Genomic DNA, 20,586 nt, shown 5'->3' on the forward strand with positions numbered 1-20,586 from the left:
TCCCAGCTACTTGGGAGGCTGAGGCAGGAGACTCGCTTGAGCCCAGGAGTTGGAGGTTGCTGTGAGATGTGATGCCACAGCACTCTACCCAGGGGCTCAGCTTGAGGCTCTGTCTCAAAAAAAAAAAAAAAAAAAGATGAGGTCTTGCTATTTTTCCTCTGCTGAAGTGCAACGATGATTATTTAACCAAGTGATCATAGCACATTGTGGCCTTGAAGGCCTAGCCTCAGAGTCTTTTCCCATCTCAAGTAAATCTCATTTTTCTGCTGAAAAAAAAAATCTGTTTCTTGCTTTGTCATGTGCTTCTCATCTTCCAGTGTCCTATGGGGCACATTTAACAAATTAGGATCTTATATTCTCCTGACCACAGTGATTGGTTCCCATATGAACATATCAGTAGTGTCTATCAGCGAAAAAGAGAATAATTCTAGATATTGTGTTCCATCAGTCAAGAAAGCATACTCTCTTTTCTACTGGATGTAGTTATGGTGATGATATGACCCCAGAACTTCTGCGTACCACAATATGGGACCTAGGAACAAAGCACCCTGAAGAATGAGGCACTGAGTTGTCTCATGAAAAGCTTTACATTCAGAGTGTCCTAATGACTGTCATCTTTCCTCTGAAACTATTTTTCTCCTCCAATATTTCTTGCTTCTGGAAAGGGCACATTCATCTACTCTGTTGTCATCCTGACATCAGAGACTCCTTTAGTGACACCTGCTTCTGATGCTTATGTATTTTCTTTAGTGAATCATATCATGTTGAGTGTTGAGGTGTTTTTTTTTTTCTGTATCTCTAGCATATTACTTCTTTTCACTTCCATTGTTCCAATTCTATTTCAAAGCACTACTATCTCTCATCAATGTTACTGCAAAACCTTCCGTATTATTTTTTCTATCCTTGCCTTCATCGAATTAACTCTTCTCTGAACTCATTATTTCCATGTTCAAAAGTCTTTCAATGTTATCCCATTCCCTTGAAGACAGAATCTGAAATCTTAACATGGCCTACAAACTGATCTTTCTTCTTCTCCACACTCAGCCTTTACTGACCTCTTCTTTAACTTTTTGAAACTCAACAAATTCCTTTCCAACTCAAGGAACTGGCATAAGCTGTTTCCTTTGTGGGAAATACTATTATTCTTTTGAACTGGCAAACTTCTATTCATGATTCAGCTTTCTGCCGAAATATCTTACTTCTTTCTGTAAAATCTTGTTAACTTTTTGCACCCATTTTAAACTCTTATGGCACCATCACTTTTTCCTTTCAGCATTGTAATTACTCATTCATATAATTATTTGTTTGATCTTTGTCTCCCCTCCATGGACATCAATGTTTCAAAGGCATGGACAGTAATTCCTTGTTTTCTGATTCATCTTCTGCTCATAGAACAAAGTCTGATGCATAATTAATGGATGGATATTTCATGAATAAGTGAATCAAAGAGGCACATTTTGTCTAAATTTATTTTTGTGCTTCTTCTTATCCTGCCTCCATTCTAGTTTCTAATAATAGTACATTCTCTCATTCTTTTTAACCTAGGCAGAAAGTCAGCCATAACTGCCAATCTCTACCACCCACAGTTTTCAAAGCCTACCTTTCTTTAAATCTTGTTGAGCTTGCCTTCATTTAATTTCTCACTTTTTATTTCCATTCCTACTGGTGTTTTCTTCATTCTGACTCAATTTTAATATTTAATATGTACATAATATTTCTGACTCTAATTTTTCACACTACTTCCTGTGTGATTATTCTTAGAATAAATTACTTCTGCTCACTCACCAAAACCTTCAAAGCATTGTTGGTGCCAGCCCAATTCCAAAGAAGTATATAATTCAAATTCCATAGTATGGTGCTCAAGTTTTTCAAAGTCAAGCCAAGTCTACCTGTTCAGGTTCCCTTCTTTCTGGGCATTCTACACTCTGAAACTAACAGTCTCTTTGTTATCCTCAAGGTCTCACCTCCACCAGTCTGCAATGCCTTTATCTCCTCATCTTCATCAAGCCATCCCTACTTCATTTTTTCAGGTTTGCACCAAAGGCACGACTTTTATGATGTCATCTGTCTCCATATGCATCTTCTTTTGTTGCATCTACGTTCATATACACTTCATTCTGTATTGAGCTATATTTATTGAGATTTAGTAGGGGGTAGAATATTGCTAAGTGACTTCTCTAGAGTCATACTGACTGGGTCTGAGTTGGGGCTCCCTTATTTCCCAGCTTGTGGCTTTAAGAAAGTTTCTTATATTATTCTTCCACAGTTTCTTCTTCAGCTAGATGCATACAAATGGGTGTTCATAGAATTGTTGTAAAACATTAAATAAAATAGTAGGTATAAATCACCTAGGAGAATTCAAGGGCTCAATATCTATTATTGTTTACAAGTATATTTCCCCTATTACTTACAAAGTCATTAGGTCTAGAGTCCATTGTATTATCTATTTCTGAATTCTTAGCAAATTGCTTCACTAAAATTTAGCCTAATAATTATTGATAAATTGATTCATTGGAAAGGTCTCATATATTTTGTAGCTTTGTATTACCAAAACTACCTCAATAATATCTGTTCTGCTAAAGGATTTAGGAAAGCAAGCAAGAAATCATTAAAATTTCCAAAAGGGAAAGTTATGTGATAAAAATGTCAATTATATTATAATTGCAGCTCAGGTAGAATATAGACATGAGTCTTATACAAACAAGCTGAAACCTTGCAATGAATCATGAGTAATGTTTGAAGTGTGTTGGTTCCAGCATATAGTTTTCAATGGAATTGTTTTCTATAGTCTGTGACTGAGAGATTGTCAGTCAACCAGACATGGCCTTGTACTACTGAGGAAAAGTTCTGCACTCGGAACCCCTAGGCAGTCATTCCATCTTTCTTTGCCATTTACCTACATTGTACTAGTCAATTAAATCTTCTGGGCTTAAAAAAAAACTCATTGGGCTTCATCTTTAATGAAGGAGAGAGTTAGATTGGATGGAATTGTGAGTCCCTTTCAGCTCTGACATTCTCTGATCACTAAACTATGTGACTCTATTTTTTCCATTCATTTTTAGCCAATATTTCTCCATAACATACATCATTGTTCTGTGACATGGAAAATATCATATCACTATACATTTTTATTATATCACTTATAATGAAATGATATTTTCCATTATTTTTATAAGAATGAGGAAACTAATGTTAATATCACATGATTATGGAATTAAAAGGGACAACGCATGTGAATATGGAATTAAAAGGACCAACTCATGTGAAACTGGTTAGCTTTAGCTACAGGGCATGGCAGGTGACAGTCAATGTTTATTTTTTCCCTCTATGTGAAAAATTCCTTCTTGAATATAAAGATTCAGTGTAAATATTAACATTATTTGTTAAACCTTCTTCATTCTCTCTATGAAGTACTAGTAGAGTCCCAATAAGACATATTATATTAAGGCCTATTTTAACCCTGATGCACTGATCATATTTTATGATATTAATAAAAGTACATCATATATATATTATCGATTATATACCTGTCATTACAAATGACTTTGAATTCTTCTATGTAAGCTATTATCAAAAAACTATTTGTTGATTAATGGATAAATGAATTTCAGGTTAGTGGGAAAAGTAGGGAAAAAGCCTCTTCCCAAATAGTTTTGGTACTTGCCAGATGGTACTTGAAATCCTTTTAATAAAGTCACACAGAGACTTTGATTTCACAGTAAAAAAAAATGAAGATCAAAAGGCTGTGTCCTGGAAGCACATAACTTAGGGGTCCATGTTGGGAAATGCTATACTGTTACACTCAACTGTCTAAGCCATTTCTGCCTTTCTAGTTCACCAGGAACTCAAATTGTCTCACAGGCTTTTACTCATCCCTAGTTAGTATCCTAGCAAAACAAAGCATGAGGAGTTTCCTCACCAGCTAATCACTTCTTTTAATCAAAAAGTATCCAGGGTGGTGCCTGTGGCTCAGTGGGTAGGGTACTAGCCTACCCACCAGGTTTGAACCCAGCCCCAGAGCAATGACAACTGCAAAAACAACAACAACAACAACAAAAAGTATCCAGACAAGCTCTGTGCAAGAGAAACCTAATGTAAGTATACCACAAATGCAAGCCATATAGATAACCACACTTGCTAGTAGTAACTTTCTAGTTGTAATGAAAAAAAGGTGAATTTAATTTTACTAATATAGTTTCACCTGACATGTAAAAAGTATTATCATTTCTCCTGCAATTACCATAAAACGTATTATATTTTACATTTGTGCCCTCCCATACTTCCTCTTTGAAAATCCATGTATATTTTATGCCAAATGAATTCGGACTAGACATAATTCTATGGCTTAGTAGCCACACATGGCAAGTGGCGACTGTGTTTGACAGAAAATCTAGATGATTCTCAGTTCTAGTAATGGCCATAAGTCAAGGAAAAACAAGATTTGTCCCTAATATTTTATCACCCAGGAGACACAACGCTTTCCTAAATTAGATGCTTTCAGTTTTATGAGAGCTCTAGAGGAAGTTTGCTCTCTTACTTACACAGGTTTCCTGATAACCTACTGTGTAATCATCCCTAATGTCACCCACCCTGGCATCCTTTAAGGTAGCATATACCTTCACTTTAATTATGTATAACCCCCTCCATATCTCCTTCTAAAAGACTATTCTGAAGGTCTGAGGACCTCAGGTAGTTAAGGATGTACCTTGGTTAGAACTGAAAAATCATTAGCAAAATCGTAAATCAGTTATACTTTTTTCTTCAAGATCACTTTCCTTTGAGAAAATCCTGTACTTTAATTACATGTAAGTGGCATATAAAGGTAGTGAATATTGCTTATATTTCATAATGATACTATAATTTCTTAACTTCATATTAGAAAACTCACCCTATTGCTAGTATGCTCTATATCCATGGTCAAAAATAAATTCATGAACAAGGTGACCTTTTATATCATGGCACTATCAAAAAACACTTCTCTTTATAAAGTATTGTGACATTTTTTGAAACAGTGTTGGATGAAGCTATTATATTACACACACACCATTTTTTCTAAAAACATCAGGCAAATGGTATAGGAAATATGTTAATTTGATTCTCTATATGTTAATTACAAAGGGAATATTCAGCAAATATTCCTAACTACAGGACTTTGACATTTCCAGTCCAACTGTGTGAGAAACTAGCTCTGGAATCTGTTTTTAAAATCTTCTCAAAAGCAATTCACACACACAAAACATCCTAAATTTATCAATGGCTCCTGTGGGTTTAAAAATATTAGCTAACCTCTAGAAATTTGTTTTTGTTTTCCAGTTGGTCTGGAAGAGCACCACAAAGAATGTGCCAAAATTTCTGTAGAAAGTCATTTAATTTGTTCAAATAGGCACTTCTTACATTTCTATCACTGTTTAGCACTACCAATAATTTAGAGTCATTCCTTTTTAGTTTGGGTCAACAGCCATAGAATGCCGTTTTACTTTTGACTGAGAACTTCTTTTGAAGATACTTAGTATTTTGGACATCTGTAGAAATAGTGTTAGAATCAAAATTTGGTGATTTGGACTCTTGTCCTGGTTTACAGCTATCCAGCTATACTAATCCTCTGGGCTTCAGTTTACCTATCTGTAAAATGATGAATTTAGAATAAATTATTTCTAAGTCTCTACCCACCTTATATTGTGACTTAATTAAAATTCTCAACCAACAGGGAGGAAAAACGTTTTAATGATCTTTTCAGTTCATCTCAAATCAGAATTCCAACACTTTTTTACCCTTAGCTACTGACTACTTGAGTCTCGGACTATATAACCAAAGAGAAACTGTCTTCAACTCCTCTCACCACTGGCCATTAAATGCACCAAACTCTGCATCTTCACTCAAATTTGTCTTGCTCTCTCTTTTTTACAACAGACAAATATAAAAATTATTAGCCAAATCATCTCCCACTTTAGCTTTAAATCCAATCACCTTTCACTTTGTTCAAGACTTTCTCTCCCCCATACTTACATTCTCCCTTCCTACTCCATCATTCACATCAGCATGCAAGCGTGTTCCAAAATCTCTTCCAAAAATAAAAATTTCCTGACTCCAAATCCTTTTACATCTACTTCCCTGTCTCTATACAGATCCCATCTCTGTGCACCACTAATTCTCTCACTGTTTCTGGAATCATATTTCCCACGGTTTCTTTAGTCCACTTTAGCCGGGACTTATGTTCCCATTGCTTTACTTCAACTACCTTTGCTAAGGTAAACAATGGACAGCACATCGTGGTCCTCACTGCACCAGGAAGGTCTCTAGCTGGGCTTCTCTGGCACCACACCCTCCGGATCCCCTGCACAGTTCTCTGGGCAAACTTCTCAGTGTCCTTTAAATGGTACCTCATGACTATCCAGCCTCCAAATATTACGGTATAATGGCTTCGTTTGAGTGGTTTCAGCCAATCACATGGCTTTAAGTAACTAGTATTTACAGATGGCTCCCACACTGAGATTCCTAGCACAGTCCTTTCTTCTCAATTCCCCACCCGCCTGTTTAATCGACCACAGCGTCTCTCCTGTCTGAGATCGCACTGGTACCTCTACCTTTACAGCTTACACATAGATTCCTGATCTCCTCCCACCCTACCACCTCCCACAAGCCCCGCCCCCAATATACACAAAGGTTTTTCTCTTCTCCAATCATCTAATTCTCAAAAGCAGAAATGGAAATTCTACCCTACGAACTACTTATTCTCCAAATATAGGAGTCATTCTTAATACCGTCCTCTACAACGGCGTATAGTCAAATATGAAGTTTTCCTTTACCCTAACCACCTCCACTCTCATCCTTGTGACCATGGCATCACACATCTTAGTCCCCCCCTAACTACACTGTGACCATTTAAATTGTCTGACTCCAGGATGTTTGCTAAACAGCAGCCCAGATAATTAAAATGCAAATATAATCGGGTCACTTTTCTGCTTAAGAACTTTCAATGGCTCTATTAAAATTGGGGGGAAATCAAAATATTGTTACATGTACATAAAGTTTTAAGTGATTCGTTCCCCAGTTCGCCTGTCTACCACCTCATCCTCCTTATTTGCCGTACTCCAATCACCCTGGTCTTCATTCAGCTCTTCAAACACACCAAACTCTTCCTATCTCAGGGTCTTTGCCCACGTTGCTCCCCCGCTTGAGACAATGCTCCTTCCCCTCTGTACATGAGAAATGCCTCATCTGCTTTAGATATGCTGCTTTCTTAGAGATGCTTTCCCTGATTACCCTATTGTCAATAAAATTAATTTTTTATTCTTTATAAGGCCACATATGTTCCTATAATTTTAATTTGTGCATTACTTATTTATATTTTTTAAGTCAAATTTCAGGATATAGGGGACCATGATTACTTTATTCACTGCTAGATGCTCAAAACCTAACTCAGAATGTGGTGGTAGGAGAATCAAAAGTTGCTGACCAAGTCTAAGGACAAAGAACTGTGGAGAGTGAGGAGCTGGCTCATGAGGATGAGGACAGGAGCCTGCCCTCCGGGATTCATACCCAGCTCTTCTGCCAAACCACACTGCCATCCCTCTTTTTGTCTCATCCCAACTCATTCTGGACCAGAGAGCTCAGGCTCATCAATTGTCATTGCCATTGACCTCGACATTGAGTTGGCTCCATCTTCAGGGGTCTAATCCCCGGGAGTCCCGGGCCCTGACTGTGCTATCTCATTACCCTGTTCTGTGAGCTTTCTCTGCCTTCATTAGATTTACAGAGCACCTCGAAGGCCTTGCTTTCAGCTTTCCCCCCTCTCAATTCTTCGGCATTTTTAGCAGTGTTCATCTTTAAAAGAAGCCACTTTTCTACCTTTCTATTTTTACTTCTTTCTTTTCTTAGTCCATAGAAAACCCTGCTAATTATGCAGTGTTCTTTTTTTTCCCTTAAGCTCAAACTAACTTCTTATTTTCTACTCCAGAATGAAGCACTGAGATAAAGCAAGGCCCATCAATCTATAGACCATGCTTCCTCCACTCTGGAAAATTTAACAGTTTCACTGTGAAAAGGTAAATACACATTTTTACATGACCTCACACAAATATAATCCACTGCACTGAAAAAAAAAAAAAAAAAAACCAAGGGGCAGCACCTGTGCCTCAAAAGGGTAGGGCGCCGGTCCCATATGCTAGAGGTGGTGGGCTCAAACCCAGCCCTGGCCAAAAACTGCAAAAAAATAAAATAAAATAAAATAAAAATACCATGATGCTAGAAAATATAACAGATAAGTTGATGTGTTAAGCTTTCTCCATTAGCACCAGGCCATCTTGGTGGCTCAGCAGCCCAGATGAGATAAAAGACAACCACAGCAAATGCAGAAATTAAATCAAAAGTACTCAAGTGACAGAAGAAAATAATAATCTCACAGTGTTAAATGCAGATGTATATCAGGTGGTGAAATTAAACTTTGCAGAGACTATAAAGTAACTGAAGAAAGATGAACATAACAATAAATTTCATAAGAAATTATCAAACATGAAAAGTAGCTAACAGGCATGCCAGACACTTCTAAATAAATACAGGTCCAAATAGTTCTCAGACGCTCTCCTCTGGCCCAGGACCCAAATCCTTCAGTGCATATAACAAATCATCCTTGATTCTCAAAATCCCATTTCTTTATGTATCCCCACCCTAGAGTTCACATGATGAATCTTTTTTATTTTTAATGTAATACGCATTGTGTTCTGTTCTAATTCCGTTCAGTAATACTTCTTCTTTTTAAAAAAATAATCCCTTGAATATTTTTAGCATGCTAAATAAATAAAGCTTTTTTTGAGATCTGTTTCTGCTATGAAAATGACAAGAAAAATTATAACTAAACTAGTGAATTTTGGTAAGAGGGAATTTAAATTTGTCATACATTAAAATGTCAACTTCAATTGTCTAAATATTAGTTATAGTCATCATTAACATTATTTCTTAACATTAAAAACCCATCTCATAGTTAAATCAGAAGAGTTCATATTTTGAGTCCCAAATTTTTTATATTAGTCAAATACCATAAATGGGTAAATTTTAAAATTAAATTTATATGAAAATTTAAGATTATGATTCTTCTGTAGGAAGGCATTATAAAAAAAGATGTGATCAATACTAAACATCCAGGTATACATAATACTGTCAGTATCATTTTACGTATGAAGGTAACTTAGACGTTCTATATAATTTTGCAGGACCTCTGTAAGTTATTCATAATTATAATTTAATGATTCAATAATTATAATTTAATAAGTACATTTTATGTAACTTAAGATAGTTTTATGTTAATGTGACTATTTGCAAGACTTTTGTTTATATTTTTACGTATAAGATCCTTTCATGCCAGATATGAATAAAATGAACTCAGATACTATAATATATTAGGACAGTGTTCAACTAAAATGCTCTGTACTTGACGCATGTGAAGTGTGTTTAAACTACAGAGTCTAAAATGTAGATGATAGATTTGGTGAAAGAGAGGGGAAAAAATTATTCCTTTGGGTTCATGACAGCTTTGAATATGATTTGTGACCTGTTATTACAGAGTTGAAAATAGCTGGTGAGCCCAGGAGATTAGAGAATGAAAGGTTTGCTCTTCCCAGGGATTGCCAACACAACAGATGAATGTCCACCCAACATGCCTGGCCTTTTCTGAAAGCCGGCCGCTTAGAGAAATAAACTGCAGCTGTGCAGGCGGTCCCCACATTATGAGCTGTTCTCAGAGCAGGGTTCCAGTGGCCCAAGTGCCGCTTATAATTCATATCAAAGACAATTAGCAACTTCCTCCAGAGAACTGCTTACCTTCCCACCTGTCTTGTGCCCACGTGAGTACCCACCTAGATTTCTTTCTACAGGTGGTTTGGTTATGTCCTCCTCCTGTTACAGCTTTCACCTTCTGACCTTAAAAATCACTAAATCCTAAATTCTTTAGGTTCTCATATCACAAGAGAGGAAATTTGTCTGCTGAGATAAATGGTGTAATGAAAGCTACTGGAATTCTTAGGCAATGTGCCATATTAGAAACATAAACTGCCATTCTAAATGCCATCGCGAGCAATGCCTCAGAATAATCCACAGAAAAATAATTGGACAGGGGACAAGTAAAGAAAAAAACTGAGAATTCCAACATGCAAGTCAATAATAATGAGAAAATCAAACACACGTCTCTGTTTGGTAGAACAAATGGGGATCATGCCTCATTCCCTATTATTCCAACATTGACCTAGAACAGTTATTCCCGGATCTCTTGCACATGTCTGCAAAATCACAACTAGTACCAATGTCTAAATTCAATTATGAAGTGTGCACATTTTCCAGGAGAGAGTATATGATCTAAATGTTAGCAAGCCTAGCTTTCAAAGTCAATTCCATCAATGGTCTTATAGTAGGATGACCTTCAGAAATGTTTTTAACAATATGTCTGTATTATACAAATAGAAACTACCTGTGGAATATGGATTTTTCAGAAAAATGGCAAAAGCATGCAGTCATTGCTGTGGGTTAGACATGATTATTGAATATCTACATGTACACTGACCACTTTTAATCAATATTACATTTAATGTTTAGAACTCCATGGAAATAAGAAGGAGCATTTCTATTTTTCAGATGAAATAACTCACTGTCATATGAGATACTGTAACTCACTTAAACAACTAGAAAATGTTAGAGCTAGAATTTGAATGCAGGTCTTAATAGTTCCCACGCTTGTTTTCCATTTTTTCATCTTATGCTCATACCTCCAAGCAAACGTACACATTTCTATTTTTATATGCCAGCCAGCTGTGAGAGAGGAATTGAACACAAGGAAATTATGAGCTTTCAAATCCACCGTCAACAGGAATGACACATGAAAATGTAGTTAGACTGGTGGTGGTGAATTTCCCTTTCCTTAAATTTCAAGACTTTCCTCAAGTCTTTCTTTTGATTCAGGATAAACAACTTAGAATAAAGCTGGTGTGCTGCCTTGAAATTGAACAGAAGTGCATGGATCCACCTGCCCGGGCCTTATGGTCATTGAGTTCTGCCCTGGAGAGCTCTCCAAGCCTGGGAGGGATCAAGTGCAGACTAGACTCACCATTCTTACAGGACCCTTTTAACGCTGGGACCCTCTTCTGTAGATGAGGTAGATTTTTATTGACCAGTTCTTACATGAACATATCTCTGCCCTAACGAGGCTCCCACTGAAACACTCCATTTCACTGACCTTTCCCTCCTTCTCCATGACTCTTCACATGTAAATAGCTATACTTAGAATACCTTACCTCCTCTGCCCACTGAAAACCTGCCCAATCTCCAAGGCCCAGATGGACATTCTCCTCCATTTCTGATCCCCTCAATGATACCTCTTATTCTGAACTCCATTTAAATTTGTTGTATTGTGCCTTCCTGACTTGCCATCATAATAATTTAAGATACATAATTTAGTTGTATTTTTTAAGGCGAAACCTTAAGATTTAAGGGCATAAACAAGTTTGACCCAATATCTTAGAATGCACAATTCTGAGAACATGGGGTTGTGTTCATTGCTTGGTTGCCTATGCCAGTTCCTTCTGGAAAAATAGATTAAAAGAATGATTGAGACTTGATCTTTATGTCATCCTGTCTGATTCATATATTTAGGGCTGGAGAGCAAATGATGAGGTCAGGCCTCAATGACTGACTCTTTTATGAAAATTTCCAAAGTTCCACACAATGCAATAGAAAAAGTGCAGGCTTTGAAATAAGACTGCCCTGGCTTTCAATACTGATTCAGCTGATTAAATAGCAGTGGATCCTAGATATCTTCCTAGAACTTAGAAATAATAATGCATGTGGAAGCATTTGGATACTAGTTAGCCATTAATAAGTCATGTCTACTATCATTTCAGTTAAACAGATCAAGCCACCATAGTTCTCAAGTTGATCTATTCAACTATTAATAGTTTCTTTTTACCTTGAGCACATCATTTTTCCAATGTTTAATAATAGATTATGAACTAATGAAACTTAGAATTGCTTCTCAGGAATTTTAAAACTGGTGCTAAAAAATTATGGGTTCTAACTGAGATTTTAGTAGTCTTTGTTGAGATCTATCTATTTAATTGATATATCTGTTCATAATACGATATGTAATAAACACTGCTTCTAAAACTACTTGGGCAGTTCAGGAAAAACTGTTGTGAGTTTCCAAGATACTAAATGTTTTTCACTAGAGGTATTTGTTTGTACTTTTGACTTTTTGACAAATACTAATATAGTTTTAGAAGCATTTTAAGGACTTCGTTAAATTGCATAAGTAGTAGTCACTACATCCCCACTGTTTGATTTGCCTAATGTCTACATATAATTGTCTAACTGATCTAATTACCAAGTATCTTTACAATAAAGTTTCTACACCCTCTCCCGCTCAAAAAAAAAAAAAAAAAAAAAATTGCAGGGAGAGGTGTTTTATATGACAGCGGTTTCTTCATTTACTTTTAGAGTAAATATTTCCATGACTTTTCTAATGAAGATATTTGGTATATTTTTGTAATGAAGATATCTGGTATATTTTTACAGTTGCTAATGTCTATGCCTCAATTAAATCAAATGCTGACTAGATGGATGCAGCATGCAAAAGCGACAGAACGAATGCGTCAAATCACTGTTGGTTAGGGTGTTGCAGACTACCGAGAGCCGGGGCACTAATGGTGGACTCTCTGGGTTCCAGGCAGTCAAGGATGCGCACAGAACAGCAGAGAGAGGCAGTGAGTGATGCCCACTGAGCACTGACTCCACACCTGGCTCAGCACTAGCAGCTTTGTAAGCACTGATTTCTGAGCTCCACTGCAAATCTATGAAACGGATACTAGTATTTTCTCCTTTTACAAATAAGGACACTGAGTTAGTGAGAACACATCACTGTAACCACTACCACAGTTTGACTGAATGAGGTGTCATTCAATTTAAATAAAATAAATAGATTAGATCTGCAATCGTGGAAAGGACTGTGAGGTTTTGTATCTTATAGAAGAAAGTATTTATGTAGTCTTTTCTTTCTCTCTCTCTTAGAAATCTGCACAATGAGATCCTTTATATATTGTCATCTAATTATCTGGGCATTAGCAATTGGGCATGTTAAAACATTTGTCTGCAGAGTGAACAACAGGTGATTTCAGTGCATTGCCCAAATAATAAAGTCAAGTGTTTTGACCAATCCTGGGCCTATTTATTTAGGTATTTAGGTATAGAAATGCAATTTGGCTGAATAAGAATATAGATGTGTATGTGTGTGTGTGTGTGCATATAATTGTAAAACTATATACTGATAATGTTTGTTATCTTGTGTTTTGAACCTTATATCTCTTGTAGTTTCAGAAGTCAAACATTACTTGAATATTACAATTTTAATACAGTATTTTCCCTTTCTTAAAATGTGTATACATTTTTTGACACCATTGTGTGTGTGTGTATAACATTTTTAAAATGCAGTGGTGAAGTGCAATTTGTTTCATGTCATAAGTGAAATGATCTTTTTGACTCAACATCTTTTGAACATAAAACTGTGCTGGAATTGCCATCTTTGGCTGTGTAAGTATGTATTCATGTCCATGCTCACACACATCAAAATCTGCTGTAGTTTTTAACGAAAGCCAAAGACAGGCATTTAAATTTGAATGGATCTACCAATACAATTAAGGGTTACATGAGAACTAAATGAATGTACAAAAGTTAATTTGTTTGGCTATATTGGAAGTATTTGCTGGATAATTTGGCTAAGAGTTAAGCCAATGAAGAGAGTCAACTCAGATATTTTAGGAAAAATTATCCATTGTTAGAAGTTTGATTTTATTTAAATCATGTTTCTATCAAGCTATGAACAAGTAGGTGACTGAGGCATATACTATCACTTCTCCCTAATGTTTCTAAGACAAACACTTCAAGACTAGTTATACCCCTGGATAAAGACCAAATCCCATAGCACATTTTCTCACAGACTCTTTATAGAAATTCCAGTACATGCCACTTAAATGTGGACAGAGTCTAGACTAAGAAAATCTCATCAGATAACGGCAAATGTCACCATTTACCTTCCATTGTACTAATGTCAATCAACACCAGAAATGGACATATATTTATATTTCTTTTGATACATGATATGCTTCCTTGAATAATAACTATATTTCTTAGTATCTTTAGCTGCTTATCTGTTCTAATTGCCACTTATCTAATTGCCTATTTTAGTAGATGACCAGTAATATTTGAGAATGAGAGAGTGAATCATTTAAGAAAGAGATTCTTTACCTGGGTTCTACAGAATGCATAAATAATATTTAATTATATTGAAAAACTTGATCAAAATTGGGTTATATGCAAAAAAATCTTATTATGTCTACATGGAGAAATGTCTGTGAGAGTGTAACAATATAATGGTGCTAATTTTGGTAGGGAGGTAAGGAAAGAGGATGTTGGTTTAATTTCTTTAAACATTTAAAAGAATATATTCATGAATTACTTGTATAATTAAAACTAATTTTAAATGGGGGCATACATGAGTATTTGTAACTTTTCCCTGAGGATAGAGGCCATGTTTCATATCCTAGAAAATAATATGAATCTCTGATAGTGTGTATTTTGTCTCTGGAGAAAAATGATGCATTATCTGATCAGAGATGTGCTAGCTTCAGATTGTGTACATTTGAAGTAACTGGAAGGTTTCTTCTGCTTTATTGTTTTGTTTGTTTTCAATTAATTATATTTGAAAGATAGAAATATTAAAAATAATATTTTGGAGCAGATATCATTTATATGCAGTACCTTGTTTATGTTGCTATGCTATGGATCAGAATGTATAGAGGTGAATTTCAGGAAAATCTTACAATTGGCTGAGTTGTTGCCATGGTGAATCAGGAGTCCACAGAAAAGGTCTGTGCATTGATCATCCTATAAATTTCACTCAAGCACAACATAAAAATTATTAAGCAGATAAAGTTATAACCAGCCAAGTATGTCCAGAAAAGTAAGCAATGAAATCGCTCAAACATTATATGGTTTAGATAAGGAAAATTTTAAGTATCTAAAAATACTACTTTATGGTTTACATGTGGGAGAATGAGGTTTAAAATAATTCTTTTAATAAATTAAATTTTACAGAACGTGATCAGATGTAGATGCATAGAAATGTAGCATAGTATGTATGAAATATAGCTCAGCATCAGACTTTGTCATGGATGCCACTATATGAATCTAAGATGCAAACGTAGGGCAAGAAAATAAATTTCTTGTGGATTTATGATTCTGCACACTACTAAACACGGTCCATTCCCATTACACATGATATACTAGTGGCTGAGAAAAGGGACTTTCACACAGCCACTTGAAAACACAGTCCTTCCTATTTAAATACCTGTTCATAAATCTATGCACCAATTATAATTCATGTGACTATGTCTTTTCCAAAGCTTCTTACTCAATGGTTTATTCATTGTTATCATTTGTTACTTTAACTGTCGGTGTCTATATCACCCATAACAAAGATTGAAGAAAAAACAGAAATGCTATGAAATTCAGTATAGCTTTCTTTATAGCTAAATAATTATTTCATTTCTAATTTTTCACAATTGTGGGCTTATCACAGGAGGCATCCCTGTCTCATTATGAAATAGTGACTGGAAATAATCTGTGTACGCATCCATTGAATACATTTGAAGCCCCTATCTTTATTTTGAGGCAACTCTTTTGTATTTACATATTTGTTGACAAATAATCAAATGCAGTAGTTGCCTAAATCCTTAGTTCACTTCTCATAGATTAAAAAAATATGATTTCAGGATCTTTTCACATAAAAGTAACCCATTCATAGTGCAGTTTTGATTTCCACTGAATTTCAAATTTAATTCAGAATCATAATAATGACATTAATATGTCAAAAAACTTTATAGCACCAATCAAAACATAACCCGATTATATGGACCATGTGTATCCTGACAGGTTAACTATTAAAGTCTCATTGGGTATTCACAAATAGTACAATTTTTAAAATTCATAAATTACCACACAGATTAATATTTTTTTATCTGGTTTTCCTCTACATCCCCCTGGAGTTTCTTTGGGAAGTAAGATTAATATTATTATTGTTATTAAAAATATGGGATTATAAAAATGTTCAGTCAGATTGGCACACAGCTTCCCTATGTTCTGGCCCGAATCACTCTTTGTATCCCTATCTTCCTCTTACACATCTACATACCAGAAGAACAGAAGATCAGACTTTTCCTTGGAATCAACTCATCCTATCCAACCAAGTTCTTTGCCTTAATCCATAATGCCTAGAAGGCTCTCCTTTTTCACACCCTCCTGCCAGTGTGAGCATCAAGTATAAGCTGCTTCATACATGCCATTCCTTTTGCTGAGGGGAGTACAATCAGCCCTTTGTTTCACTCACTTCCACATCCTAGGATTCATCCAGCCTCTGATTGAAAATATTAGAAAAAAATGAAAATAAAAAATCCAATTCAATAATCAAGAAAAACGAAAAAAAAATGTATAACAACTATTTACATGCTATTTACATTGCCTCAGGTACTATAAGTAATCTAGAGATGATTTAAAGTACGTAAGAGGATGTGCCTAGGTTATATGTGAATACTGTACTATTTTATATAAGGGACTTAAGCATCTGCAGATTTTGGCAAGTGTCCTGGAACCAATCCTCCATGGACAGAGAGAGCCAACCATATTTAATTTGTGCTTGTAGCAAGCCTACTTTATACTTGAGGAAATTTGTAAGTAGTAGATCTGAGATTTGCAACCATAGAGTCTGACTTTGGATATTACATTCCTTTATATTAACTAACATTGCAGTGTCTTAATTCTAAGTCCCAATAAACTTCCAAGATCAAGAGTAACATAACACTTCTTTCGTGGATATTTCGTTGACCACCGCAACCTTTCTACCCTTTTCTGTCCTTGTGTCTCTGTGAAGTCACACTCTAACTTCTTACCACTGACAAAGTTAGTGATGTACCTCCCCATCATGTTTCCTCTACCAGGCAGTACTCTTTTGAGAAAAGTGCTCTGATTCATCTCTATATTTTCTGTAGAAAGTAGTAAAATGCTACTTTTACATGCTAAGCCCTTTGTAAATATTGGTTATATAAATTAATCCTTGTAAGAATTGAGAACGTTTGCACTGTGCCACAAAGGACTCCCCCAAATAATTTTTAAATATACTTAGCTGGCCTATAGTTTAATAGCCACAATGATCCCAAATGAGTATTTAATCTCTTCACAAATTTGATATTTAACTTAGGTTTATAAAAGCGAGCAACTGTTTGTACGTTCAGTTCCAAACCGATTCATTTGGTCAGATGTATAGTTTGATTTTACCAAATCAGACAATAAAATTCAAGCTATTGTGCCAGGAACCCAGGAGAATTTTGCTTACTCTAAACAACCAGTTAAAACGGAAACAATTTTTTATAATAATGGCTATATAAATGACTGATTTATCTGCTTTTTTTCCTGAGATGATTCCAAATTTTTATTTTGTGTATATACACATATGTCAACCCATCTAGATAATACTAAACAGTCTGGGGAGATAGAAAAATTATTTAAATACTTTTATTACATGGCACCAAGCTAATGTAACTCTTTTTTTAATTCTTAAAGACAAACTGGATGTTTTAATATTAGAGACAACCGAAGTTCATTCACTTAATTTGCTGAATTTCAGGGAGACTCACTTTACTATACTTGAGTCTTCTCCTTATGCCATCAAAAGATCACCATTTCTCCCTCTCAATCTAAATATTGATATTGTAATTCATTTTGACAGTTATCTAATAGAAGTTTTAAAGTCATTTATGTTTACATTACAAGAAGAATAAGAACTACAACTCTCAAAAGAATTACTGCAGCATATGAGATGAAGACTTATCAGAATTAAGATGTACCTTTTACCTTTTTGAATTGAAATATGATGTACACATTGATGGAAATTACATAATAAAATACAAGGTAACTATTTGGAGGTTGACTGTGACTTACTAAATTCAAAACAAAGATTCTTGGATGTATTCAATGTTAACATTGAAAACTATTTTCCTTTTTCTTTTCTTTTAAGTTCAACAATTTAAAAACATTTATCCCACTTGGAAAAAACCAACATATAAAAACTAATTATCCAAAGTCTAAGTTTACCAGTTTTAAGAACGCTATTGCATTTCTCATAAATGAATTACTTTTGAATGATTTTTGTCCAACTCCTAAATTATTTACTTTAGTGACCTAAAGAGTAAGTAATTAAACTACAATTTTCAACAATATTATGAATTCAGTGCAAAGTAACTCCATATTAAATTATCTTGAAAAATAGGATCATGCAGAAACCCAGAAATGCATGGCAGCTATATAACTTAAAGGAGAGAAAAAACCTGTTTTTCACAATTAATTCCACACTAGCAATCCTTCTGAGTTATTTTATGGCTCCTCGGTAGAAGGAATGGGTCCCTAAGGCTTTCCGAGGAATTCACCCTAAGTAAATCAACAAGAAGCTTGTTGAGTCTTCCATCTGACATACCGAGAACTAGGACAGTGTCTCTGAGCAGTTACTTTTTGAGTTGAATTATTCTTCAATTAGAAGGTTGCTATATATCGTATCATTTGTTGTTTGTCTCTAACTTTCTAGTACTCATAAAAGAGTTTTCAGAGGTGAAGCATCAGATAGCCATCCTGGGAAAATGAAGGACAATGTTTTCTGGGATGGACGCACCCACATGCTTCACACTCACATCACATTTCTCTTTTTGTCCTATTGGTGTTGTCTTTGGTGTGTATCTTGGGCCCTGTTGCCCAGAGATAAACGCATAACTACTCCTGTTTTGTCCCCTGGGACAGGAAAATGGTGTTACTCTCATATTTTGGTCTCCCATGCCAAAGGAAACAAAGACTAAGTGAGTCTGCCCTTGACAGGTGTGACCTCCCCGCGCCCCCTCCACCAGCAGCACCACCGAGCGGCCCTTTGCAGAGTCAGCCAGTGGAAACCGACACCCCCTCCCACAACTTTAAACAAAGCCATTTCATTTGATCTTAAGCCGCCAAGGTAAGAAGACAAAAACACTAATAAATAAAAAGACAACATAAAAAAAGCACAGGCTGCCAGCGGGAACCTACACGCAAGGCAGAGGAGGTTTACAGTTTGTTTCCCGGGGACAGAGTGACTAAAGCGCGCACACTGACCACCACCGTAAAGAGGTAAAGAGAGAGTGAAATGGCTCAACGTACACACACCCCGCTCCATACCGGGGACGAGTCTCCAAGCTGCGGCTTGTGCTCTCGGAGAGCCAGGCTGAAGCTGACCGCCCCCACGGCCACGCTGGACACCCCCAGCCCTATCTCCAGCACGGAGAGCACCAAGAGGCTCCCAATAATCTGGCCGCTGGTGCACATCCTTCCTCGGGCATCATTCCTTCCAGCTCAGAGAGGGAAACCAACCATCTACCTTTTTTTTTTCTTCCACTATCCTTCTTACCCCTTCCACCCACTATCAGATCCCAAAACTTTTCTTTCTTCACCAGCAAGGCATTATCCACAGGAAAGGATTTCCAGATACGGAGACCCTCTTCCCTGACCGAGCCAGGGACAAAAGTGTTGCTCCCCGCGCCTGGCACGTTCAGACCGGACCGTTGAAAGATCTTCTTGGGTTTGGTGGTGAGAGTTCGGAAGAGAGCACACCAGTGGCAAGGCTGTAAAGACGGGCCAGCAACCTGGGGGGCCCGGGAGCTCCGCGCCCCGCTCGCGAGGCGCTGTCCAGAGTTCCGCCGGTCCCGAGTCTCCGCCGGGAAACGCCGCTCGCTGCTCAGCTTTCCCGACCCCCCGGGCGCCTCTCTCTTCCCGTGCGGAGGAGATGAGCTTTGCTTCCTGGAGATCCGAGGGGACACTCCTCCGAGCTGCTCTCCCTCGCCCTGTCGCCTCCTCGCCTTTGTCTGCGTGGTAACGCAAGGTGCTCCCGCAGGTCTCACGGTTCCCAGGCGGAGCGGGCGGATGATATTCAGCACCACGCTCCCCGCAGTTGCGGTGTCGCCAGAAAAGGCGACCTTGTCTGATGGCCTCTTTCCGTCTGGGTTTCTTCTCCCTCGTCGTCGTCGTCCTCCTCCCCCCCTCTCTTGATCTGATTCTCTCTCATTGCTATGACCTCATAGGGATTTAGCAGGTTGACGGAGGCGGGAGAAGCCTGATGGATGTGTGGTCGCAGGGCCGATTCTCCCAGCTGGCCTTTGATCTGCCCCGCCCCCGACCGACCCTAACCTCCGGCGTCCAGCGATCCCCACCTCCGTCTCCCCCACTAGGTGCCTCCTGGGCTCGCGTCCAGCCGAGAGGGGAGGCGTTGCCTACGTCAACGCGGGGCTTATCTGTATAAAACTTTGTTCCGCCTGTCCTCAGGGTGGGGGGAGCCCTGAGCAAAGACAGGCAGAGCTCAGAGAACAGACAGACTGCTAATTTCACTGGGACTCCCGGGACGCCTACCAAGGGACTCCTCCGCCTGGAATCCGGGGATCCAAGTCTACTCATCAGGAGCCTGGGGGAGAAGATGGTTTTGCTGGGACC

At 37.2% G+C, this 20,586-nt stretch overlaps 1 protein-coding gene across 1 annotated transcript in view; it reads right to left on the reverse strand.

Annotated features, from left to right (window-relative positions):
- Nucleotides 1–19,428, reverse strand: part of TMEM196 (transmembrane protein 196) — a 54,762-nt gene extending 35,334 nt beyond the window's left edge. The window contains exon 1 of the mRNA XM_003788486.3: nucleotides 19,282–19,428. Coding sequence (XP_003788534.1) covers nucleotides 19,282–19,428 — 147 coding nt within the window. The remainder of the gene's footprint in view (nucleotides 1–19,281) is intronic.
- Nucleotides 19,429–20,586: the final 1,158 nt, after the last annotated feature.

Source organism: Otolemur garnettii, unplaced genomic scaffold (genome assembly GCF_000181295.1).
Source record: "Otolemur garnettii isolate 467f Iridium unplaced genomic scaffold, OtoGar3 scaffold00028, whole genome shotgun sequence".
Taxonomy (NCBI): Eukaryota; Metazoa; Chordata; class Mammalia; order Primates; family Galagidae; genus Otolemur; species Otolemur garnettii.